Raw genomic sequence first — 25,230 nt, 5'->3', positions numbered from 1 at the left:
GGCAGTCCCAGTACACTCCAGTGGACACTATGAGGTGACCCCAGTGCACTCCAGTGGACACTGTGAGGCAGTCCCAGTACACTCCAGTGGACACTATGAGACGGTCCCAGTATACTCCAGTGGACACTATGAGGTGACCCCAGTGCACTCCAGTGGACACTGAGTTGACCCCAGTTATTTGCAGTGGACACTGTGAGGCAGTCCCAGTGCACTTCAGTGAACACTATGAGGTGATCCCAGTGCACTTTATTGGACACTGTGAGGCAGTCCCAGTGTACTCCAGTGGACACTGATGTGATCGGAGTACACTCTAGTGGACACTGTGAGGTGGCCCCAGTTCAGTGCAGTGGACACTGTGAGGCAACCCTGGTACACTCCAGTGGACACTGTGAGGCAGTTCAGTGCACTTCAGTGGACACTGTGAGGAGATCGGAGTACACTCTAGTGGACACTGAGGTGGTCCCAGTGCAGTGAAGTAGACACTGTGAGGTGGTCCTAATGCACTTCAGTGGACACTGTGAGGTGACCCCGGTGCACTTCAGTGGACATGATGTGCTTATCATGGCTAGCCTGAGTCTAGTGTAAGGTTGCAGTTAGTCAGAGCTCAGGCTGTCAGAGGAGACACAACCAGACAAAATGCAACTATGAAACTCTTATTTGTTTGATAAAATAAGCCCTAGATGCAGCACTCAAATTTCAGACATGTGATATGGCCAGCAGTCTCAGTCTCTCTCTCTCTCTCTCTCTCTCTCTCTCTCTCTCTCTCTCTCTCTCTCTCTCTCTCTCTCTCTCTCTGTCGTCTGAGCTCTAAGACTTGTCATTTGTCACAGTTTGGTTTTCCTGTGGAAGTCATACTTTTCAAAGGGTTTCATGTAGACCATCTCATTGCATTCTCCTTGACCTCCCCAGTGGTTTAGGGAGGGCAAGAAAAACTATTAAATCTTTTTTTTTTTTAAAAAAAAAAACTATTAAATCTTTTTTTTTTTTTTTTGCTTTTCGAGACAGGGTTTCTCTGCGTAGTTTTGCGCCTTTCCTGGAGCTCACTTGGTAGCCCAGGCTGGCCTCGAACTCACAGAGATCCGCCTGCCTCTGCCTCCCGAGTGCTGGGATTAAAGGCGTGCGCCACCACCGCCCGGCTAAACTATTAAATCTTAAGATGAGGAAACTGAGGCACAGAGGCAGAGGTACCTGCCCAAGGCCATATTGAATGTTAGTGGCAGAGCTGGAATACACATTCTGGAGTCTTTTTCCAGGTTCTATGACGAGGCTCCAGCCACCTCATCAGTGCTCTTACCATTGTGTTCATACTGGTTCTTAGAAAGACACCCCACCAGCTACCTTGCTTTACAGTATTTCTCAGGGTGTTTTCTTAAATCTTTGGATTTTAAGGAAATGGTAGAGATTATAGCATGTGATAAGCTTATGGAGAATTCTAGGGTTTTTCCCAAAGTGATTAGCTGCAGATCTCAGTCATTCACCCACTGCTGTGCTGTTGCTACCTCTGGAGTTAGCTGTCTTGCTGTGTTTGGGGTCTACAGGAGGTAAGGTTGAGAGCCAGTGTGAGAGACCTGAGCAGGTGGCAGCCAGTGTTTCCTTATTTGGAATCTGTTGTGGATGGATGTGTACATGTGTGCCCTTCTCCCACCACAGCTGCACCATGAGGATCGGAAGAGGGATTCATCCAGAAGGCATGCCTGGCTGGTGTCAGGGCTTCTCCCTGGATGGTGGTAGTGGTGTTCGAGCTTTGAAAGTCATCCAGCAAGGAAACCGCCCAGGGCTCATCTACAACATTGGTGGGTCATGTTTGGGGCTGAGGGCGGGCGGATTGGGACCCTTGGCCAAAGACCTTAGGCCTGCATGAGTAAAGCAGCCATGCATGTTGGCCTGGCAACAAGAACAGGTTTTCTGATTTGATGGTGGTCATATATTTTTCTCTGAATGCTTGATTGGTATCTACGTAGATATGTTCTCTGACAAACCCCCCTTTTCAGGGGAATAATAGACACACTTAGAGCACTTTCATCCTCCAAGTGTTCCCGCACATTCATTCAAACTTAGAAGCCATGAGCAGGTAAGAAGAGTTCACCCGAAGTGGAGAGCTTGAGTGACAGTCCAGATGCAGGTGGGAGGCTGAGTCAGAGACAGGACAGTGGTATGTGAATTTGAGGCAGAAAATACAGTAACATGTACCTGGGGGTGTCAAGTCCCCAGCTTGTCTTTCTGGGTATGTCAGGGAGGATTCTATACCCATGTCTCTCAGGGCCACCTGAGGACATGTAGAGCATTTCCTGAAGGCACAGGGTCAGCTGGATTAAGTATTCCTCATGTTTTATATGTTAGCATTGTGTCCTTGTAGTAAATCATTTCCAGGGACTTTACAGCCATGTTAGCCTAAAACTGCTTGGTCCTGGGCCCTGTAGAACTTTCTGTAATGCTGGAAGTTTTCTCATGCACACCGCCCAGCGCAGTAGCCCAAGCCACAAGCAGCCACTGAGCACCTGAGTGCACGCTTCTGAGGATGGTTATGTAACCAAGGGAGCCAGCAACTTTTCATTTTATTCAAATTTTTTTTAAGATTTATTTTATTTTCTTTGTATGGGTGTTTTACATGCCTGTCAGGATGTGTACCATGTGCAGATTGTACGAGAAGATCATAGAATTTTCTAGAGTGTTGTACAGTGTTGATGTTGGTCTAGACATTCATGTTGTAGGAGGGAGAACCATGATAGTATGGTTTATCCTGAATCCTACAGAGTAATGGGGTAGTTTAATCTTGAGTTCTTTTTGTAAAAATCATTTAATTATTGTGTGTGTATGTTTTGTGCATGTGCATGTAGAATACAGCTTGCAAGAATTGGTTCTTTCCTTCCATCATGTGGATCCTGGGAATTGGACTGAGGTTATCTTGGAGGCACTTGAGATTTCTGAAGAGCAGAATTGTCCAAGTGTAGTTTCCTTTTCAGATTATTTAACCTGGATTTGTGTTCATGCTCCCATTCAAGCTCTTTCTTATAGTGGACATAAAGATTTGAAAAAGAAACCAGCTTTATTTGAGCTGAAAAGAGTATTCTACTTACATTTGTCTACTCCACCCCTTGAGTTGGCGTGGCTTTCTGCTGGCCTGTCTTGCCCTTAATTTGTTTTCCAAAACAAGCTACCCAGGTTGGTTGGAAGCTTGATTTGGGAAGGGAAAGGAATGAAAGTTATTCCTTTTAACACAGCTCTTGCTGAGAGCTACAGAATTGAGGCAGACAAGCAAGGGGAGCAGTGAGCACATGTGTAAATGTGCATGCATGTGTAGCTGTGTATGCAGGTGTAAATTGTAAATGCATGTGTAACCTTGCAGTATCTGTACATGTGTGTGCTAGGAGAATGTTCCCAATGGCCTGTCTTCTGAGTGCTGTCCTTCTTCCAAGTGAAGGGGCAAAAGGGATGGGCCAAGACAGGATCCTAAAAGTCCTTGGGTTTGTAACATGTGTGTATGTATTATCAATATGTGAACTGTCCTGGTGCATACAACCAGCTTCCTCTTGGGAATGTTTACAGCACAGTCCCCAACAGAAAAGCTGGGGACATGCACCTTGAAAAAGATGGATTCTGTGTATTTTTATCTCAGCTCTAATATTGAGGGTCTGCCAGGATAAACTAGGATAGAAGGGAAACATAAAGCTTATCTTTTCTAAAAATAGGATGTCTTTGCTGGTCTGGGTGACTCTTTGTGCTTCCAAATTAAGCACAGCTTTTGAAGTGGACTTCATATTAGCTAAGATCTGCTGACTCTGACCCTGTTGATTTCTGGCAAGTAAAGCTTTTCTTCTTGTCTCAGAAGAAAAGTGTGGGGGATTTTCCGTCACCCTAGAGTCATGTGTACTTCTTAGGTAAGAGTTCCCAGAGACAGTCTCTAGAGACTGTCAGTCTTTTGAAATCAGCTGACTTCTCAAGCCAGTTGAAGCACGTTAAAGAGTCAGTAGGCTGTGGTACCTGTAACTCTGCAGGGTGCCGGCTCTTGCAAGGTGCCTGGGCTGAACCCCTAGCCTTGTCTACAGTTGCATGACCTAGAGCAGGTGACTCCACTTTCCATGCCTTAGTTCCCTCAGCTATGCAGTGGAAGTAATTAGTACCCTCATTCCAGAGGGGTGATAATGAGAATTAAGTGTAAAGGGCCTAACATGCTTGCAGTCGATAAGGATCAGGATTGTTATTTTTATTACTTTGGGTGTAAGTATTTTTAATTATTGTATAGCCAGAACTCAGCATAGAGCTTTGACTTACTTTCTGTATTTATTGTCATAGCAAATGAGTGAGTCATCCCACTGAATATTATATTTTTTAAAATTGTCATCAGATTTTACCAGGTAACTCAGTATGACTTCATTTGTCTTTATGTGAAACTTGTTATTTTGAAATTTCTTTCTCACAGGGCGATATTTGTGTGTGTGTGTGTGTGTGTGTGTGTGTGTGTGTGTGTGTGTGTGTGTGTTTCTGGTTTGTAATGAGTAGGGAAGGCCTATTTTCTAATGAATAAATAAATCCTAGCATTGTGTATGAGTTGGATTATTGGACAGTAGACTAAAATTACTGGAGAAGGTTCTAGCTGGAGAGTGCTCAATTGGGTTCAGGTTGGCATAGAATCTAACTAAGTAGTCTAAGGTTTCCACTTATCCTTTAGCAATGGCAGCTTCTCAGGGGGAAATTTGTGTCCCAAGTATAAGTCTCATTTTAGTGGTTAGTTTCATGAATAGACAGCTAAGCTATGTGTGACCAAAACACCAGTGTGTCTTAGCTGTTATTTTAAAGGTGTATACATGGTAAAGAGACTAGGAATTAAAGGGACATTGGCATTGCCCCTGAGACTTTTTGAACCTTTCCTTATTTATTTTGTGCATGCTTGCATGTGTGCCATGGTGCATGTGTAGAGGTCAGAGGACAACTTGTAGGACTGAGCAATGTGGGTTCTAGGGATCAAAATCAGGTTGTCAGACTTGGTGCTAAGTGCCTTTACCTACTAAGACATCTCGCCACCCCATCCCAACGCCCCACCCCCCGCCCCCAGGACTTCCTAAAGCCTAAATGGGTATAAGGAAAAATACATTGTGAACAACTGATATTTCCATTCCATTCTTAAAAGGCTTCGTACGCTTTCCAGGTGACATGTGTGTTTGCTCACAAGAACTAAGGAATTATGAGGGCTACTTATTTCTGTTAGACCTAGAATTTTCTGTTATGATTAATCAATGAAATGGTTCTTGTCATTTGTAGGTATTGATGTCAAGAAAGGCCGAGGTCGCTATATTGACACTTGTATGGTCATCTTTGCCCCCCGTTACCTGTTAGATAATAAATCATCTCACAAGCTTGCATTTGCACAAAGGGAATTTGCTCGGGGACAGGTAAGCAGTTTGCTTTGAAGAATGGCCAGAGCTTGTTTTTTAATGGGAAGTTTAATGTCAAGACTCACTTCTCAAGACTGTGTGTTTTATGATGTGAGTGACCTAACAGTTCCTGTGTAGGATAAGGCTCAGAGTAGGGACCCAGCAAGAATTGTATGTGACTTGGTCAGGTATTGAGTGACATGACTAAAGCCCGTGATCTGTGTATTTTAGGGAACAGCCAACCCTAATGGCTACATTTCCACCTTGCCTGGTTCCAGTGTGGTGTTCCACTGGCCACGCAATGACTACGATCAGCTGTTGTGTGTCAGGCTGATGGACGTTCCCAATTGCATTTGGTCTGGAGGCTTTGAAGTCAACAAGAATAATTCCTTCCATATCAACATGAGGTGAGTTTGGAATGAGACAAACCAGCTTTATTTGAGGCATGTTAATAATATAGTATATAACATACATACATACATATATATGGCAGCCCATTTCACTCTTTGTGAGGTTGGCTTGTGAATTTCTGGTTCAGATCCAGTTTTTAGAACTTGTAAAATCCCAGGGTTATATTTGTTTGCAATTGAATCTAGAATGTATTGTCACTGAACACATTCCTAGCCCCATCAAACAACAACAGTTTTTGGGGGGGTTTGTTTTGTTTTCTTGAGACTACATTTTTTTTTTGCTGGGTTGTCCAACTTGACTTTAAACTTTTTGGCTCCAGTGCTCACCCTTACTGATCATGCCCTTGAACAGCTAGTGCATATTCATATTGCTGTACACCTGCAGGGGTCTCTGTGACCACCAAAGCCAGCAGAGTAGGTAAGGCAAGAAGGTAGTACTGTTCAACATGACTTAATAGCTGGTGTTAGTTGAAACTGGTGTTAGTTGAAACTACTCCCAACTAGTTTATTTTAGCATATTTAAGCACAGCACAATTTGGTGAAAAATTTTCCTGTTGATAATTAATTCAATCCATTTGCACAATAAAGCTTAATATGTGAATACATTAAAACTTCATAAAGAAAATGTGACATTTTCCATAAAGATAAGTTCTATAGATTGACAATCTCATGATAAGGATCTGGGATGGGGGTGGGGGGCATCCATTGTGGTCTCAGCCACACAGTGCAAAGGTCACCAGGCTATTAACCATGTCTGCTCCCAGCTTTCTGGTAGATAACAGATTATGCATCCTTCCCTTTGAAGAAACAGTCCTGTGTGTTTAACATTCCTGGTTTCCCAAGTGCTTATCTGTGAACACAGGAACCTTTGTGCCTACCTCACACATCCTTGACCAGCCAGGGCATACTCACATTGCTGCACATCCATGAGCAGCCAGTGTGCACTCCCATTGCTTCACACCCTTGGGCAGCCAGTGCACACTCAATTGCTGCACATCTTTGATTAGCCAGTGTGCACTCCCATTGCTTCACACTCATAAGCAGCCAGTGCTCACTCATGTTGCACATCCATGAGCAGCCAGTATGCATTCACATTGCTGCACACCCTTGAGCAGCCAGTGCACACTCACATAGATGCCCAGAGAGCTTAGAGCTTCATGTCCTGTAAAACTCAGACTCTACACCAGTTAAATAACTCCCTATTTCCCTTGCCCCAGCCAGCCCTTGGCAGCCCCCATTCTACATGGCATATCTAGAAATTTGATTACTCAAGAACATATATTTATCTTTTTGTTACTATCTTATTTTACTTAGGATAATATCCTTTAAGGTTCATCCATGTGGCATGGGTCAACATTTCCTTCTTTAAGGCTGAATGGCCTCCCATGTATGTTCCACATTTTGTTTATTCATCTACTGATGCTTCTGCCTTTTGGGTTCTATTGTGAATACAGGTGTGCACATGTGCTCTCCAGACCCTGGGTCCAATTCTTTTGTATATAGATCCAAGAATGTCATTGTTGGATTTTTTTTTTTTTTTTTTTTTTTTAAAGATGGCGTCTTACTCTGCAGCCTTGGCTGGCCCTGAATTTGCTATATAGACCAGGCTGGCCTTGAACTCATAGAGATCTGCTTGCCCCTCTGCTTTCTGAGTTCTGGGAGTAAAAGTGTGTGCCACCAAGCCCAGCTGTTTTATTTTTATTTTTTTCTTTGATTTGAGGTCTTACTGTGTTGTCCAGGATAGTCTTAAACTGGGAACTCCAATAGTCTCCCCAGTTCAGCTTTCTGAGTGGCCAGGATTATAGGCATAGGTCATAGGTGTAGGTCATTGGCTTTGTCATTTTTAATCTTGCAAGTTTGTGCTATGCTGTGTTTTGTTAGGATTATGGCATTTTAGTTTCCTGTGCGCTGTGGCTGGGGGCTCCAATTTCTCCACAGCTTTACCAATACTTACCATTTGCTGTTGGGGTATCTGTAGTAGCTATCCCAATAGCAGTGAGTGGGGAATCTCACTGTGGGTTGTCTCTGGGTTACTGGGTATTGAGCCCCCAAATACTCATAAATGCCAACAGGTCCTCTGCTACTGAGCTAAGCCCAGCCCTCACTGTATCTCTGGTTCACATTTCTCCAATGATCATTTCACGTGCTTGTTTGTCTTCACTGGATCCTTTGCCCACGTTTGAACTGGGTTATTGGAACTGGCTGATGTTCTTTTGCATGTTAGTCCTGACCAGGTATGTGATTTGCAGATCTCCTCATCTGCCTTTTTATGCTGCTGATTGCCTTCTGGGATAGCTTTGTTATTATTTAATCCAGTTTATTGATACTTTGGTTGCTTTTGATAATGCATCCCAGAAACAGTTGTCAAATCCACTGCCATGAGGCTGTTCTCTTTTGTTTGCTTAAGGGTTTTATAGTCTCAGCTCTTTTGGGTCTGGTCTGCTTTGAGTTAACCTTTGTGTGTGGTGTAGCTGTGAGGGCCACTTCTTGCTTGGCATGTGGATGTTCTGCTTCTCCAGCAGCATTGGTTGTTAAGGCATTTGGCTCTACACATAAGGGTTTGTTTCTGGGCTTCCTACTGACCTGTCTGCGTGCCCAGTACTAGTGTTGATTGCTGTACCTTTTGATGAGGCAGTGGGAGACCTTTAATTTGGTTTGGGTGGCTCTTTTGTTCAGAATTCTTGAGATCCATAGGAATTTTATGATTTTTCTTTTCTATTTATGCTAAAAACATGCTGTTGGGAGTCATTCCTTAGGCTGGGATTACATGATTACTTTAAAAAGGTGAGGGCCGGGTGCAAGGGAAGGTGATGACTGTGTGCCTAGTGTTAATCCTTTAAAAATGGCTTGAGTGTGTAATCTAAGCTACTGAGAGACTGGTGCCACCCATTTCTTTTCCTTTCCCCAATTTTTCATCTGGAAACAATTTGAATGAGAAGTCACAGGAGCAGTACAGGGACTCTCTTCCATCTCACACCTCCACTGATGTCAGCATTTTGCTAAGTCCTACTTCTGCCTCTTCCTATCCCTTCCCACACCTGCTCTATGGGTTGAGCATATATGAGCACATTTTGCTGAATCATTGGGAAATAAGTCAAGGTCATCATGATACTTGAGCTGTAGTAATCCAGCCCCTACCACAAATAATGATAGGTATCTAGGGAATTATCTTTGTTTTTAAAACAAATAATAATACTGTAACTATGATACCATTAATACACATGCAAGGAGTCTAGTGCCAGCACAGTGCTTTCTCGTAAGCAGTCCCTGCCACAGACAGGATGAATGGGCGTGTTTTCCTCCACTGCAGCCCACCCTCTCAGATCGGGGGGCCGCTCAGAGGTCACTTGTCTAATGCAGCTGCAGGTGCTCTTCCTCCTGTCGTGGGGAGCCGGTGCAGCTCTCTCTTTTTGGCCGTGAGCCAGTGGTGTTTGTTTGCCAGTTGCTCCTGTGGTCTTGTAGAATGTGTGTTTTTTCTGTATTTGGGTGCTAGTGTCCCGTGTCTAGATTAGGTCAGTCCTTTGTGTGAATAGTTCTAGCTTATGTGATGTGTGTTTCCCCTTGAGTCATATCAGAAGGCCTGTGACACATTGATCTTGTTACTGGTGTGGTTTGATCATCATTTGGCTGTCGTGGTACCTACCGTGGTGCCCACCTGCTCTCTCTGCTGCAAAGTCACCTTTCCATCCTTGGAAAGAGGACTAATCCATTGTGGGATCATTTGCAGTCCATTATTCTGTTTCCCCAAACCTTTTACGTAACTGGAATTATTTATTATGTCAGGTGATTTTTTTTTAATTTATTCATTTGTTAATTGATATTCTTCTGAAAAAACAAGGTTTTTCTTTCCTCTACTAATATATCTTAATAGAGTGCACGTAAACACACAATACAATACATGTGCTTCTTTCCCCAGGGTCTCATGTAGCTCAGGCTGGCCTGGAACTCAGTATGTACCTGAGAATGTCCTTAAATGTCTGAACTACATCCCACCCTGTTGAGGTCCAGTGTTGGGGTCCAGCCCCTATCGAAGGTTCCCTTGGGGGGTGGGAATGAGGAATTTAGAAATGCTAGATAGGAAATATAAAAGTAGATGAAGAAAAAAGATAAGACACAGGGTAGCTTCGGGAGGGCCCTGGGTCAATACCCATCAGCTTTGAGTTTATTCATGATGAGCTTTTTTATACACTAGCAAGGGGAGAGGCAAAAGACTTCCCCCTTTCAAGATTAAAGCACATTGTACAGCCAAGTGTAGACGCTTAAAAACACCTGGTAACCATGCCCCATGGCAAAACACCTTATGATTAGGCCTTGAATATAAGACAACTGGTAACCATGCCTTTGCACACTATTATGCAGCCTTGGAGAGTAATATAAATTCTGACTCTGACCTTGAGTTAAAGTTGGAATCTTTGTGGGCTCCCATACCACTCCTTTCACAGGTCTTCATAGAAGAATATCAGCTGGAGAGACAAGTAAGAAATCACCATTTTGTGCTATGTTTCTACTTTCTAAGTTTTAAAAACTTTAATTTTAATTATATGTATGCACATGTGTCTCTGTGTGGGTATGTGTGGTGTGAGTGCACCTTCCTGAGGAGACCTGAATGGTCCTTTGATTCTCTGGACCTGGAATTTTAGGTAGCTGTGAGCCTATGTGGGTATTGGGACTGAGCTCTGGTCCTTCACAAGAGCTGTATGTATCCTACCTGCCGAGCCATCTCTCCAGCCCTTCTGCTTTCTAAGTGTGCTCAGAGACCACACAGTAGGCTGCAGCTGCCAGCATTTTTGGCGGCCCCCGTGTTGTGACTGAGGAGCAAAGGGATTGCAGTCAGTGGCCTCCTTTGTTTTTTAAGATTTACTTTTACTGGGGGCTGGAGAGATGGCTTAGAGGTTGAGAGCACTGCTTGCTCTTCCAAAGGTCCTGAGTTCAATTCCCAGCAACCACATGGTGGCTCACAACTGTCTGTAATGAGATCTGGTGCCCTCTTCTGGCCTGCAGGGATATGTGCACTGTATACATAATAAATAAATTTAAAAAAAAGATTTACTTTTACTTTATGTGCATGAGTGTTTGAGTGCATGCATGTTTATGCATTGACATCAGATCCTCCTGGAACTAGAGTTCCTGCTCTGTCCACTGAGCCATCTCTCTAGCCTGTCTCCTTTTAATGTGGCCTTTGCTCTTTGTTCTACAGGGACACCCTGGGAAAATGCTTCTTCCTCCGAGTGGAAATTACTCTCCGAGGAGCTACATACAGGATCTCCTTTAGTGACACAGACCAGTTACCACCTCCTTTCAGAATTGACAACTTTTCCAAGGTACCATGTGTTTTTGAGGGCTGACTGCTCACATGGGCAGGGTGGAAGATTATGGTGCAGTGCACACATGACACTCCCTGAAGCTCTGTGGCTCTGAAGAGGTGGTTTCAGCTGGTATTGTTATTATTTTTAGATTTCCTAATTTATTTCATGTGTCTGAGCATTTTGCCTGCATGTTTATGTGTGTCTGCATCTATGCCTGGTGTCTTCAGAGTTCAGAAGCGGGCATTAGATCCCTTGGAACTGGAGTTATGGATGGTTGCGAGTCACCATTTGAATGCTGGGAGCAAGTGCTTTGAACCACTGAGCCATCTTTCCAGCCACTTCTGCCGATTACTATAGTCACTAAGCTGCCTCATCCAGATTGAAGTAAACTTTCTGCCCCCAAAGCTTATTTTTGACTAAGAATTTGGTGCTATCTGTAGATGTGCTGCTGTACAGGCAGAGAGAGGAACCAGACTGATCAGTAGGAGTTGAGTGGGTACACTGCTGTTGCTCAATTTCAGTGGCATCTGTATAATCCTAAATGTTAAAAGGAAACCATGAGGTTCTGGCTTTTATTTTTTTGTGTGTTTGGCTGTGTGAGTGCGTGCCATAGTGGACATGGTAAGGCCAAAGGACAAGGTTCAGGAGCTGGTTTTCTTCCAGCAGGGGGTTCCTGGGGGATCGAACTTAGGTCATTAGGCTTGGCAACACGTACCATTATCTGCTGAGCCATCTCCCTGGCCCATAGATTCCATTTTAAGTTACTCCTTCCAAATATGGGTCATAGAATATAAGACTTTCTGTAGCTAATGTCCAGACCCCTATTCCTTCCATTTTCAGACATTCATAGGGAGAGAGTAGCAAAGACACCATCCAAACAGTGGAATTGCTGCCTTGGATATTTTGGCAAAACCTCTTCAAATATATATTTTTAAGATTGATTGTTTTTACATTTTTATTTATGTGGGTGTATTATGTATCGGTACCTATAAAGATTCACATGTTGTATTTCCTGGAGCTGCAGTAATAAACAGTTTGAGCTGCCGGGCACTCTGTTTCCAGTTGGCTGTGGTCCTTGCCTTTCAGCAGTGGGCCTTTTAGAAGCCCTGTGATGGTTACAAAAGCATTGTCTCCTCACTGGTCATCATTCCCTGTAGAGTGTTCATCTGGGAAGATGGGAGCTTCCACCTTGGCTGGCTGGCTCACTTTCCCAGAACACTGCCCCTGAACAAAGTCCTCTGCCCTCTAGGTTCCTGTTGTCTTCACTCAGCATGGTGTAGCTGAACCCAGGCTGCGGACTGAAGTGAAGCCCATGACGTCACTGGATTATGCCTGGGATGAGCCCACCCTCCCACCTTTCATCACTCTGACCGTTAAGGGGGCAGGCTCCTCGGAGATCAGCTGCAACATGAACGACTTCCAGAATAACCGACAGTTGTACTACGAAAATTTCATTTACATTGCTGCCACATACACGTTCTCTGGGTAATTCTGGACTTAATTACTGTTCATGTAAAGCAGAGTATTTGAACTATTCACTGGTTTTAAATTTTAAGCAGTTTCTAAGGAGACAAGTCACAGCCAATCTCTTCTTTACCAACCCCAGGATCAGGGTCTGCCTTGAGAGTCTAGTCTACATCCTCATCTGTAATAGCTTGATTTCCCCAAAGCCTAGACTATTTTTTGTTTTTGTTTTTTTCCCTTAGACAGGGTTTTTCTGTGGAACAGTCCTGACATGGAACTCACTTTGTAGACCAGGCTGGCCTCAAACTCACAGAGATCTGCCTTCCCCTGCCTCCTAAGTGCTGGGATTAAAGGTGTATGACAGCTTCTCCCCACCCCCCATAGTGGCAATTCTTCCTTCTTTAAAAACCTCCCTAGGGACTGGGCCTAGCTTAAAAAACCCTGACAAGTCTCTTCCTGAATCTTGAATTCCTCCAGTGTTTGTCTTGACATTGGGCTGGTAAGGTTTGTTTGTGGGTTGTTCCTATGGCACTGACCAATGTGACCTTCTTAAGGGCTAGTGCCTGAGAAACCAGTTCTATCTGGTTGTTAGTCCCACTTGCTCCTAGTTTTCTCTAAGTTCCAGCAGCCACTGAGCTCTTTAAAGGGAGAGTCCTAATGGGGACCATGAGCTCAGAGGGTGAGTGCATGGAGCAGGGTGGGAGAGAAGCTCTTGGAAACCCTAGTATAGAACAAACCCAGGCCCTTTTGGGATGCTAAGAGTTGGAACCAGTTTTTGGGGTATACCTGATGCTATTGGTGTGCATTCTTAGAAGAATTAATAATGGAGAAGAAATAAGGTTTTTTCTTAATTTTTTTTTTTGAGGTCAGGTTAATGTAACAGAAAATTAACCATTTCAAACTGAATAGTTAGTAGCATTTAGTACATTTTTGATGCTGTTGACCATCACTTTGCTGATTTCACCAAAACATTTTTGTTGTCTCTAAAAGGCCTCCACTGGCACAGTCTTTCATCCCTCCTCCCAGACCTCACCAGACCTCTAATCTGTTTCCTATCCCTTTGGGCTTGGTTAACTGGGTAGTCCCTGCATCCAGATTACCCCAGTGGCCTTCTCTGTCTGGCATCTTTTACTTAGTGTAATGTTTTGGGTTCAGCTACATTGCCACTTGTGACTCTGCTTTTATGAAATGCATTTAGTCTATGTGAGTCTGGGAAATGCTCCGTGTTGTATCCTTGCTTGACTGTCTGTCAGTCTGTCTGTGTCTGTTAGTTGGCAGGCATCTCAGCCTTGCAGATTGTTTTCCCATGCTGTGGATTGGCTTTGGCTTTTTTTTTTTTTTTTTTAAATTCTGTCTTCTGAGACAGGGTTTCTCTGTGTAGCTTTGGAGCCTGTCCTAGAACCTGCTTTGTAGACTTGGCTGGCCTCAAATTCAGAGATCCGCCTGCCTCTGCCTCCCAAGTGCTGGGATTAAAGGTGTGCGCTGCCTGGATTTTTGTTTTGAAGATATCATTTAAAGAACAAAGTTTCTTTCATTTCTGTGAAATCTAATTTGTTAAGTTTTGTTTCACTTTTCTCTCATATGCTTTTGATGTCCAGATGACTAATTTTTAACAGAACTCATCAGTACTTTTTGTAATAATAAGGATTTGAGGAAGCAGGCAAGTGATCTCAGTTAAACATCATTCAAGCATTATGCATGTACTCCAAGGTGAGAGGCTGGAGAATGGCCCAGTGGGTACAGTACTTTATTCACAAGTGTCATTTCCTCAGTTTGGATTCCAGTGCTCATATGGAAAACTAAGAGCGGTGGCCAGTGCTAGTAACCCCAGCACTGTGGGCAGAGATGGGCAGGTCCTAGACCTTGCTGGCCAAGCAACTTAACTGAAACAGTGAGTCGCAGGTCCAGTAAGGGACCCTGTCTCAAATAATAAGGTACAGAGTGGTAGAGGTGGATACCCCGTGTCAACCTCTGACCTCCAATGCATGCATATAGATAGGTTTACCAGACCATGTACATACAACCCGCAATATCCCACACAAATAATAATAATATAAAAAACATCCCAGCTGAGCCAACATTCCATAAAGCTTGGGATTTTTGAGCCACAGGGAAGCACCACAGTCTTGAACTGGGAGAAGGTGACTCTTGGCCCATTCTTTTCATCCTAGAAGGACTTCCATTTCTTGCCAAGACTTGGGAGTGCAATGATGCTGATACTCTGCATGGCAGTGCCCTTGGCATCTGCTCTGGGTTTATACACACACACACACACACACACACACACACACACACACACACACACACACACTGCTTTGAAGATTCATGGCTGTTATTTCATGTCTTAATTTTGTGCCACTGAAATTATGGGGAGAGGGAAAAATACCAGAGTTTTGTGTTTTTACAAATGAATACTAAAATTGTGCAGGGGTAAGGATAGCTCTAAGCCTGTGTCTTGTCAGGCTTTTTCTTCTATATTTCATGGTTTCTGTTTGTCTGTTTTGAGATGGTTTCTTCTGTATAACTGAGGTTCTCTTCCTACTTCAGTTTTCTAAGTGCCGAGATGAAAGGCATAGGCCAACTTGTTTGTTTGTTAATGGAGATTTATGCTTTGCTCGTGTGTGTGTGTGTGTGTGTGTGTGTGTGTGTGTGTGTGTGTGTATGTGTATGTGTGTGTGTATACATATGTGCACGCACACTCATTTATTTCATCTTAGTTTGCAGGAGGGGAAAGGCAGGCCTGTGGCTTCCCACAAGGCAGTTACCTGTGCAGAACTTGTCTTGGATGTGTCTCCAAAGACGCAGAGAGTCATCCTAAAAAAGAAGGTAAGACCTCATCGGCTGGTGACAAGACTTGGAGGCTCAGTCTCATCTGGTCCAGCGTCTCTAGCACTGAAGGAAATGGGCCACGAGCCTGGAGGCTTTGGGGTTGTGCTCCCACTGTATTCACTGTATTCATGCTGCTGGGCCCCAAGCCTTCTTGCCTCCAGGTCCTTCTGGAGAGAAGATAGTCCTGAATCTGTGATTTGTGGTTTTTATTTTCTTTTTCTTTTCTTTCTTTCTTTTTTTTTTTTTTTTTTTGGTTTTTCGAGACAGGGTTTCTCTGTGTAGCTTTGCGCCTTTCCTGGAGCTCACTTGGTAGCCCAGGCTGGCCTCGAACTCACAGAGATCCGCCTGGCTCTGCCTCCCGAGTGCTGGGATTAAAGGCGTGCGCCACCAACGCCCGGCTTCTTTTTCTTTTCTACCACTTCTTTTATCATCTCAAACTGAACTAAAGAAAAATGTCACACTGACAAGTACCCCTCTTTATTTTCTCTGACAAATTAGTGTAGCAAGACACGCCTGTGTGTATAGGAAAATATTTTTGTTAGCTGGCCTAGATTTGGAGGGAAAAACAGTAAAATTTGATCAAAGATATTAATAAATGGCAGGAAAAGTGATACTAAGTAGTTGAAACTGAAAGATGACAGAAATTAGGGACCATGGAGATGCAGCAGTGACTCTCAGGGGAAGAAGACCACACACGGAGTTGTCATTTAGAACACATAGACCTGAAGAGTCTATGATTCAAATGCTGCACCTAACCAAGAGCCGTGATGTGTTTGCATTAGTGCATGTCACTGCCCGTGGCATAATGTACCTTGTTTGTAATGGGTTTCCCTTTGAGGGGATGCAGATCTGGACAGATTTCTAATAGTCAAGGGTACTCTGAACACGTTCCACCCTTGAATTTCTTCCTTCCTTCCTTCCTCATTCACGTCTAAAGGTTTAGGACTAAATTATTAGGGAAGAGGAAAAACGTGCCCCAGGAAAGATGATGTGTCTCCATTTTTTTAAAGAGGGAGTTCTGATTGTTTCCAGCTTAGGATAGGTAAGTCCCTGCAGGCCAGCTTCCTTCATTGGGCAAGTGGGCCCTGACTCAGCCTCAGGCATCTGAAGGACTTCCTGTGCTGGCTGGTTTTGTGGGCAGATGTGAACATAGGCGAGGCTGTGGGAGCTGCATATGGAGATTGAGGCTGACTTTGATCTCATGGGCACAGGCAGTGGTTCCAGCAGGAAGAACAGGGTGCTGGTCTAGTTTGAGGCTAGTTTTCTCACTCCTCCTGAGCTGCATTTTTTTTTTTTTTTACAGACTTCCTGGGGGCTTTAAAGGAACCATCTAAGACAGTGGTTCTCAACCTTCCTAATGCTGCTACCTTTTAATACAGTTCCTCATGTTGTGGTGACCCCCAACCATAAAATTATTTTGTTGTTGCTTCATACCTGTGATTTTGTGATTGTTACGAATCGTAATGTAAATATCTGATATGCAGGATATTTGCTATGCAACTGGTGTGAAAGTGCCCTTTGACACCCTCCCACCAAGGGGTCGCAACCCATGGGTTGAGAACCGCTTATCTAAGATAATGTACATGAAGTGCTGTGCCAGAGATGTGGGGGGTAATAGCATAGCACATAGTTGTGAAGCCACAGCTTTTCCAGGCTTATACTGAGCACCTGTGTTTATCACATTTACCATAAGAACAGAAGAGGTAGTTTAGTTTGCCTATTTGACAGGTCAGCAAGTAGGCTCAGAGAGCTTAGGTGCCTCACCCCTGTTACCAGGTTGTAAACTAGCTCACCTTCTGACTGTGCAGCTAGGTCTCAGGTCCTGGCATCTTGACTTTGACGTTTATATTGTACCCTTTGGTTTCTACTGTGTAGGGTGTAGAATGCAGGGCTGTGGATGTAGCTCAGCAGAAGAGCACTGCCCAGCCCTGGTTTCCGTTCTTAGCACTTGAACAAAAATTGTAGAATGCAAACAACTGTCTTTCTGGCCTGTATGTAGCATGTGAATGAGTAGTGGGGGGAGCCAGAAGTGTCCACGGCTGTGGTAAAGCGCCTACATCCTAGAAGTGTGTGACCCTGAGAGTTGCAGCATGGGAAAGATGTCCCTGCAATGGGACTACGTGGCTGTGTTGTGGAGGCCACAATATTACATAATGGTTAAGTGGGCTCCAGAGAGGACAGGTCCAGTTGGTCCCTCTGCTTACTAGTTGTGACAGCGTGGGGAAGTTACTTCTTCTCACTAAGCCATAACGTCTTCATCTGTAAAGACAGTGACAGCATATACCTTGTTGGATTGTTTTCATGGTTAAATGAGTTACTGTACCTAAATCCCTCAGACCAAGGCCTGACCTGCAGCAGGTTCTCAATTAGTGTTATTACTTGTAGCAGATAATGGCTTCAATAAACTTCCTTAACTGACCTGGAAGCCTAATTGCAGTATTTAAGTATTCTAGCAAAGAAAATGCATTGAAAATTAGAAACAATCAACTGAAAATAACCTTTGAGTACAGCCAAATTAATGATTAGTTGTAATCAGTTTGTAAATATTGAGATGGTAAGCATTGGAAGTAGTGAGGGCTGTTGCTGTCCCTGCTCTGACAGTTTACAGAAATGCCAGAGACAGGGTGCTGACTCGCGTAAATTCTTGGTATAATTAGACTCTCCTCTGGGCTAAAGACATCTGAAGTCATCATATGGAACAGTGGTAACCATGGCAATATAGCTAGGGAAGAGATGACCCAGTCATTGGCTTCTGTTTTTTTTTAAAGGAAAAATACTAGGTGCCTAAGTTACAAAAAAAATTTCAATTATTCGTACATGTGCATGTCTGTGTGTGGGTATGTGCACTTATCAGTGCTTTGCCTGTGGAATCCAGAAAAGGTCATTAGATTTCCGCCTAGAGCTGAAGTTACAACCAGCTGTGAGCCGCTGCCTGACGTGGGTGCTGGGAAGTAACAGGGTCCTCTACAAGAGCACAGAGCTCTTAACCATGAAGCCATCTCTTTTGAAGAATACTTATTCAAAAATCTGCACCACTTAGAAATTTTGATTACTTGGTTTAGGATTTTAGCAAATGGGCTCAGGGTTTGTCAAATAAACCTAGTGACCTGAGTTTGAGCCCCAGATCTCATGGTGGAAGGAGGAACCAACTCCTGAGAATTATTTACAGATTTCCACACACATGCACCATTGTATACACATGCTTGCACTCAACATATACATACACACACACAAATAAAAATAAAAGATGGAAAAGAGTTTAGCATACTTCATCTAAGTCTAACTAGAAATTCAAAATAATGAAATCTTTAGTTGCATATTTCTATGATGTGGAAAACATACAAGTCTAGTTCCAACTGGAGAACCTCCTTGGCCTTTAGAGGAGGCGTGTGAGGGACAGAGCTAGCTCTGGCCACATCTATGTGTATTTGCCTGTCAGGAACCAGGGAAGCGCTCTCAGCTCTGGAGGATGACGGGCTCGGGAATGCTGGCTCACGAGGGCTCTGCAGTTCCTCACAACCCCAACAAGCCGTCAGCCACACGCTCCATCGAGGGATCTGCCATCCTAGATATCGCTGGCCTGGCCGCTGTGACAGACAACAGGTAATCTGATGGGTAACTTAGTCAAGCTCATTACCTTCAAATTCAGACCCAGGAAATTCACCCCTCAAAAGAAGAGTTCTGTTAACCCTCATGAGAATTTGTATTTTATTTTGTATTTTTTTTTCCTTAATGGCTGATGCCTGTCAAATTCTCAGATATCATTTAATTTTAAAAATTTTTGTGACAGTACCCATATAAGTATTAAAGATCAAATAATAAGATCTTTTATAGAAAATGAATATTTACTTTACTGAGAATTCCAGTCTAAGCTTGCTTCCTAAAAGTGAACAGTTTTTTTTTTTTTTTTTTTCCGAGACAGGGTTTCTCTGTGTAGCTTAACACCTGTCCTGGAACTCATTCTGTTGCCTAGCCTGGCCTCAAACTCACAGAGATCTGCCTGCCTCTGCCTCCCAAGTGCTGGGATTAAAGGCGTGCGTCACCACCGCCCGGTGTGAACTGTTTTTGTTCTTAAGTTTTTCTAATAATTTGTTGTCTTTCAAGAAGAATTAATTTTCGGGCAGTGGTGGTACATACCTTTAATCCCAGCACTTGAGAGGCTGAGGCAGACCAATCTCTGTGAGTTCAATCTCTGTGAGTTCAAGGCTAAGTTGGTCTACAGACTTAGTTCCAGGACAGATATGTCTTAAAACACTAGAAAAAAAAAGAATTTAATAGCACTATTGAGATACATTTTTATGAGTAACTCTCTGGACAGTTTACATGAGTTATATTAGCTTAAATATGTTACTTTGTTTACTATATATTAGTTTCTCCATAAATTCAGTCTATTTGTCTTCAATTGGTACCTTATGTGTTTCCGAAAATGTGTAAGTTCAGACACGGAGTAAAAGTATTTAGAAACAGAACAGTGGAGACAGTTGAGAAGATTTTAACTATTCAGCAGCTAGCTGGTCCCAAACTGTAAGATGGCTTATCCCGTGAGACTGCAACACCTGTGTTGTGCATCTCCATTCTGTCCTTTTGATTTTCCTCATGTCGAGGCCCAACTAGGATCCCCTTAGATTGCAGGGTAGGGGGCTGGAAGGCAGAGGGGCAGGGCCTCAGATTCTCCTCAGACTTCGACCCAGAGGATTCATTGTGTGTTTCTGTCCAGATATGAGCCACTGATGCTGAGAAAGCCAGACCGCAGGCGCAGCACAACCCAGACCTGGAGCTTCCGAGAAGGAAAATTGACCTGTGGCTTACATGGGCTGGTTGTTCAGGTCAGTTGCTTTTGACACCCTCAGTTGCAGCTCCCAAGGGTTGAACTTTCTTCAAAACAAAGCCTCACCTAGGTTATACATGATGAATTATTCAACGGGGAAAATTAACCAGAGAGCAGTACTCTGTAGTTACTCCGTTTTTGTTAAAGGCAGTCAGGAAACTTTTGCTGTGCAACTGTATGTTGCTACGTGGGAAATGCTTTCTTTTTTAAAGGTGTGTTTTATTTTTAAATATGTTCCTAATTGAAATAGAACCCCATCACTCTCCCCATCACTTTCCCCCTCCCTTTCCCTGCTCCAGCTCCCTCCCTCAAACCCCTCTCATGCTCCCCCGACTTTCAAGCTGATAGATAGCCTCTTTTTCTTTGATTATTGTTACATGCGTACATACATATGTATGCCCACAGTGTATATAAATGCAACCTGCTGAGTCCATGTTTGTTCTTTGTGTGTATATTCTTCTTAGGATAATAACTAAATAACTGATGTGGGTGACTCATCACTGGGAGGAACCACTTCTCTTTCTTCCTGCAGTCATTTGTTGCCTGTAGTTCTTTGTCTAGGGGTGGGACCCCCACAAAACTTTCCTCCTTCCATGTTGACATGTTCTTGGATACTCCCATTGTTCCTATCCTGTTTATGCAGCCATTCCTAAGGGAGATTTTCACGGCAGGGTTTATGGCCCTTATAATACTTACAGTCCTTCTACGGCCACAGACCTGCATCTGTGGCTCCAGGTTTAATTATGTGTGTCTGTGTGCATCTGCTTGTGGGTTTGCGTACATCAAAGTGCAGGTACCTGCAGTGTTCAGAAGAGAGTCAGATTCCTGGGAGCTGGTGGGTTGTATGGTACTCAACGTGGGTGCTGGGAATTGAGTCCTCAGCTGCAAGAGCAGCAAGCATGCTTAACCACTGACCCCTCTCTCCAGCTCTGTAGGATGTGTTCTTGAAGGTGATAGACTCAGCATGGTAGAAGTAGCTGTCCTGGGTGATGACTTTTTTCCCTTCTGTTCTTGGTTTCTCTGAACTTTTTCTCCCTTGTGGCATAAATTACTTATGTACTTTTTAAATGAAGGAAAAGAAGTGTTCATTAAAAGTCTAATGTTAAGATGGGTACTGAGATGGAAGCTACAGTGCTCTTTTGTAAAGTGTAGGAGTAGTCATGAGCTGTACATTGTCATCATCGCTGTCTCCTTCCTTTTCTTTCTCCTCCTTCCCTCTTCTTCTTCTCCAATGTTTAGCCAGTATTTTTTCCTTCCTATTTTTTTGAGATTATATTGTAATTACACCACTTACCCATTTTTATCCCTTAAGACCCTCCCATATCTTTCCCCCTTTCTCTCTTTCAAATTTATGCCTTCTTTTTCTTTAATTGTTGAATATGTGTGTGCATTACTTGTATGTATATGTTTTCAATGCTGACCATTTGGTATTATATAACCAATTAGTGTGTATACATATTTTTGATTTTGCTCATTGTTACATTCTTAGTGGTATCAAAGTTAGCATTTTGTTGTAGCAAATGTGACAGTCAAGACTACTAGACATTTTTCTTTGTCCTCAACTCAGCCAGTCTGTGGCATAATACATTTTCAAGTATTTTATCAGGGATTTAGATTTCTGCCCTTTCTTTCTTTGGGCTAGGTATGGATGCATGCATCTGAGGTGAGCAGATGGGAGGGTGGCGTGAGGGTTGAGCACATAGCAGAGCCGCACAGTGACTGTGAGTGCAGTTCTGCCCACTGTGGGACTCACACAAAACTCCACAGTCCAGCAGCAGGCCCTGGACAGAGTTAGTGTTTCTCCCCTGGTGGAGTCAGGCTGTCCTCTCATATGGTGGTGCATATAGCTATAAGAAGCCTCTTCTGTTTGGTGAGATTTATTTTCTTTACCTCTGTGGCCCTGAGCTTTTCTCATCAAAGGCCAGCTGCTTGCTTATGTGAAACTCACATCTGGAGTGGATTTGGGATTTTCAATTAGCAATACAATTCAGACTTCTAGAGGCAAAAGAAGGCTTGTTATAATTGGTGGGTTCCGGGTCTGACCCTGACTTTACTTTTAGTTTTTTTTTAAAGCCCATGTAATTCCAATTTTCGTGGAGCATTTTCCTCCCGCCCAAATCCCTTTTTAATGTTTGTTGTTTCCTGGATCTGCCCACCATGTCTTTGCTGTGAATGTGTTTTGGTTAGGGAACCGGGTTTGTTTCATTCCTATGCTAAATACAGCAATAGAAGGCTTGTAAACGTTTTCTGACCTGCCCTTTCCAAGTTTTGTATATACTTCCTAAACGCACCCTTATGAAAGGCTTTCCTTGTATTGAAGCCTGTTCCATATGCCTTTTCATCACTCAGCACTTAAAATGAATGAAGATGGGTGGGCATGGTGCTACCTACAATCCCATCAGGAGGCAATGAGTTTGAGGTTGCCCAGGCCACAGAACAAGGCCCTGTCCTGAAAACCAAAACAAAGAAAGAGAAAGGATTGAAATATCTGTTCAATGGTGTGTCCCCACAGGCCTCACCCGGTCGACCTGCATTTTGTGTTGGGAAAACAGCAGGACTGTGACTTTTCCCCAAAAGCTGTAGTAACAGTATCCATGTGGCACCAACTCGGGTGTTCAGCCATCAGCCTGGGGGAAGTGTCAGCTCTGAGACTGGCTTTTGAATTGGAAAGCTGAGTGATTAGTGGTCAGTTTTATAATATTTAAGGCTTTTAGGCAAAACTCAATGATAATACTCAAAGAAACAAAGTTGGCTCTGGCTACTTAATAAACTTATTTTTGGTGATTGAGATTTATTTTAAGGTAGATAAAACCAATCCACTGTTTGTGGAGTTACCTCCAACTGTGTGTGTAACCTTCCACATTAATCAGTAAATGTACCCTGCCATTTTACACAGGCCTACCATTTTTTAAAATCTGTTAGACAAGTTTTTAAGCAATTAAAAAATCTTGTTAGACAAGATAACAAACTGTGACTCCCCAATTCAATTCATTTGTCTCTCAGGTACTGTGTTGAATTGTCCAAGTCTCTGCTTTGGCCTTTTCTTGTATCTCTTTACTTTGATGTCTTTTAGGCCAAAGGAGGGCTCTCCGGATTATTTGATGGAGCTGAAGTTGTTCTTGGTCCTGACTCATCTGTTGAGCTGCTGGGACCAGTTCCACCAGAACAACAGTTTGTTAACCAAAAAATGAGGCCTGGTTCTGGAATGTTATCCATCAGAGTCATCCCAGATGGACCAACTCGAGCACTCCAGGTAAGAATAGCACTGACAAAGCCATGCCTTTTTCTTCCCGTCCCGATGGTCAGTCAGTATTTATTGAGTGTACTCATGCTGGATGTGGGCTATGCTGTCCTTTGTAAGAAAGGCCTGGGTCTCCATTCCAGAGTTGTATGGAAGTGAATATAACTGTAAAGATTAGCAAAGTCTAAAAAGGCTTAGGAGTTAACCAGGCATGGAGGTGATTTTTCATACTCAATACTCAAGAGGCTGAGGTAGGAGGATCACTGAAGTTCAAGGCCAGCCTGAGCTACATCAGAAGACCTTTATCTCCAAAGTATAAGAATTTAAATAGATGAGAAAAATAATAGTGGTATTCTGAGTGTAGTTAACCACTATATTTTGAATAATTGGTGTGTGACCCCCTCATGGGAAGAGAGGAGCTTTCCTAGCCAGACAAGTACAGTGCTGTGTCATGAAGGGAGGGGTGAGGGGGTTTGGAAGAGTCTGGGTTCTGAGGCTGAGGGAACTTCCTACAAGATGTTAATATTCGAGCTGAGCACTAAGGCAATAAAAAGAGTGAACCTGGGGGAAGAAGGTAAGGCAGAGGGGCTTTGCCATGATGGGCATGTTCACACAGAAGTAATTTACTGAGCAGCTATTGAAACCAGGCCGAATTTCAGTTACTAAGCCTATGACAGTGAGCAGACAGTCAGAATTCTGTCTTCATAGTTGATGAGAGATAAACATAGTAAGTTATTATATTAGGGTTTTCTAGAGGAAAAGAATTACTTGTGTGTGTGTGTGTGTGTGTGTGTGTGTGTGTGTGTGTGTGTGTGTGTGGTTTATTTTTTTTTTTGTTTCTTGTTTTTTTTTTTTGTTTGTGTTTTTGAGACAGGGTTTCTCTGTGTAGCTCTGGCTGTCCTGAAACTCACTCTGTAGAACAGGCTGGCCTTGAACTTAGAGATCCTCCTGCTTCTGCCTTCTGAGAGCTAAGATTAAAGGCATGTCCCACCACTGCCTGGCTATATGTATAGATAAAAGGGGGCTTATTAGTGTGGCTTATAGGCTGCGGCCCAGCTGGTCCAGCAGTAGTCCTGCTGGAAAGGCCAATATAGGCTGATAGTTAAGCCACTAGGCTGTATGCCTCAGCTGGTCTTCAGTCTGTTATAATCCTGAAGAAGTAGGTTCTAACACCAGTGAAGGAATGCCTCAGAGGCAGGATAGATGAACTTGCCAGCAAGAATGATGGTAAGCAGGCAAAAAGAAAAGCCTTCCTTATTCCATGCCCTTCCATATAGGCTGCCACCAGGTGTGGCCCAGATTTAGGGTGGGTCTTCCTACCTTAAATGATTAAGAAAACTCCATCAGTGTGCCTAGATGCTTGGGTTTTAGTTAATTCCCGATGTAGTCAAGTTGACAACCAATATTAACTATCACAGTAATTTATTATTTGGGAAGCTGATTAGTGAAGAGACTGGCCCATGGCATATGGTAAGAAATAAGACTAGAGACAAGATTGAGCCTGAGATTCATACTGAAGTTAGAATGTTTTGTTCAAGGCAGGCAAGAGTCAGGGGTTGGCATGATAAGGATTTATCTGCAATAACTATATTGGCTACAGTGTTGAAAAGACTAGAGGCAGTGGAAGCCCAGCTAAGAAGCTCTGGCATGATGATCGGAGAGGGTGGCTTAGAGCAAAGTGCAGGGTGAGCGTGTGAGGTGAAGAGAGAAGCTAATACAAAGGAAGCTGAGTGGTCAGTGATTGCGTATCGATGAGGCTTGAGGCAAAGTGGCCTCCAGG

The 25,230-nt window shown here is 43.4% G+C and overlaps 1 protein-coding gene across 7 annotated transcripts in view; it reads left to right on the top strand.

Annotated features, from left to right (window-relative positions):
- Vps13d (vacuolar protein sorting 13 homolog D) overlaps positions 1 to 25,230 on the top strand; it is a 234,045-nt gene that overhangs the window by 115,122 nt on the left and 93,693 nt on the right. For all 7 annotated transcript variants that reach the window (XM_028860132.2, XM_028860131.2, XM_028860135.2 and 4 more), the window contains 9 exons: positions 1,651 to 1,793; positions 5,260 to 5,390; positions 5,604 to 5,779; positions 10,980 to 11,103; positions 12,338 to 12,573; positions 15,270 to 15,378; positions 18,821 to 18,984; positions 20,099 to 20,207; positions 23,283 to 23,462. In XM_028860132.2, coding sequence (XP_028715965.1) covers positions 1,651 to 1,793; positions 5,260 to 5,390; positions 5,604 to 5,779; positions 10,980 to 11,103; positions 12,338 to 12,573; positions 15,270 to 15,378; positions 18,821 to 18,984; positions 20,099 to 20,207; positions 23,283 to 23,462 — 1,372 coding nt within the window. The remainder of the gene's footprint in view (positions 1 to 1,650; positions 1,794 to 5,259; positions 5,391 to 5,603; positions 5,780 to 10,979; positions 11,104 to 12,337; positions 12,574 to 15,269; positions 15,379 to 18,820; positions 18,985 to 20,098; positions 20,208 to 23,282; positions 23,463 to 25,230) is intronic.

This window comes from Peromyscus leucopus, chromosome 2 (assembly GCF_004664715.2).
Source record: "Peromyscus leucopus breed LL Stock chromosome 2, UCI_PerLeu_2.1, whole genome shotgun sequence".
NCBI classification, from domain to species: domain Eukaryota; kingdom Metazoa; phylum Chordata; class Mammalia; order Rodentia; family Cricetidae; genus Peromyscus; species Peromyscus leucopus.
This window is presented reverse-complemented; position numbering and strand designations above follow the sequence as displayed.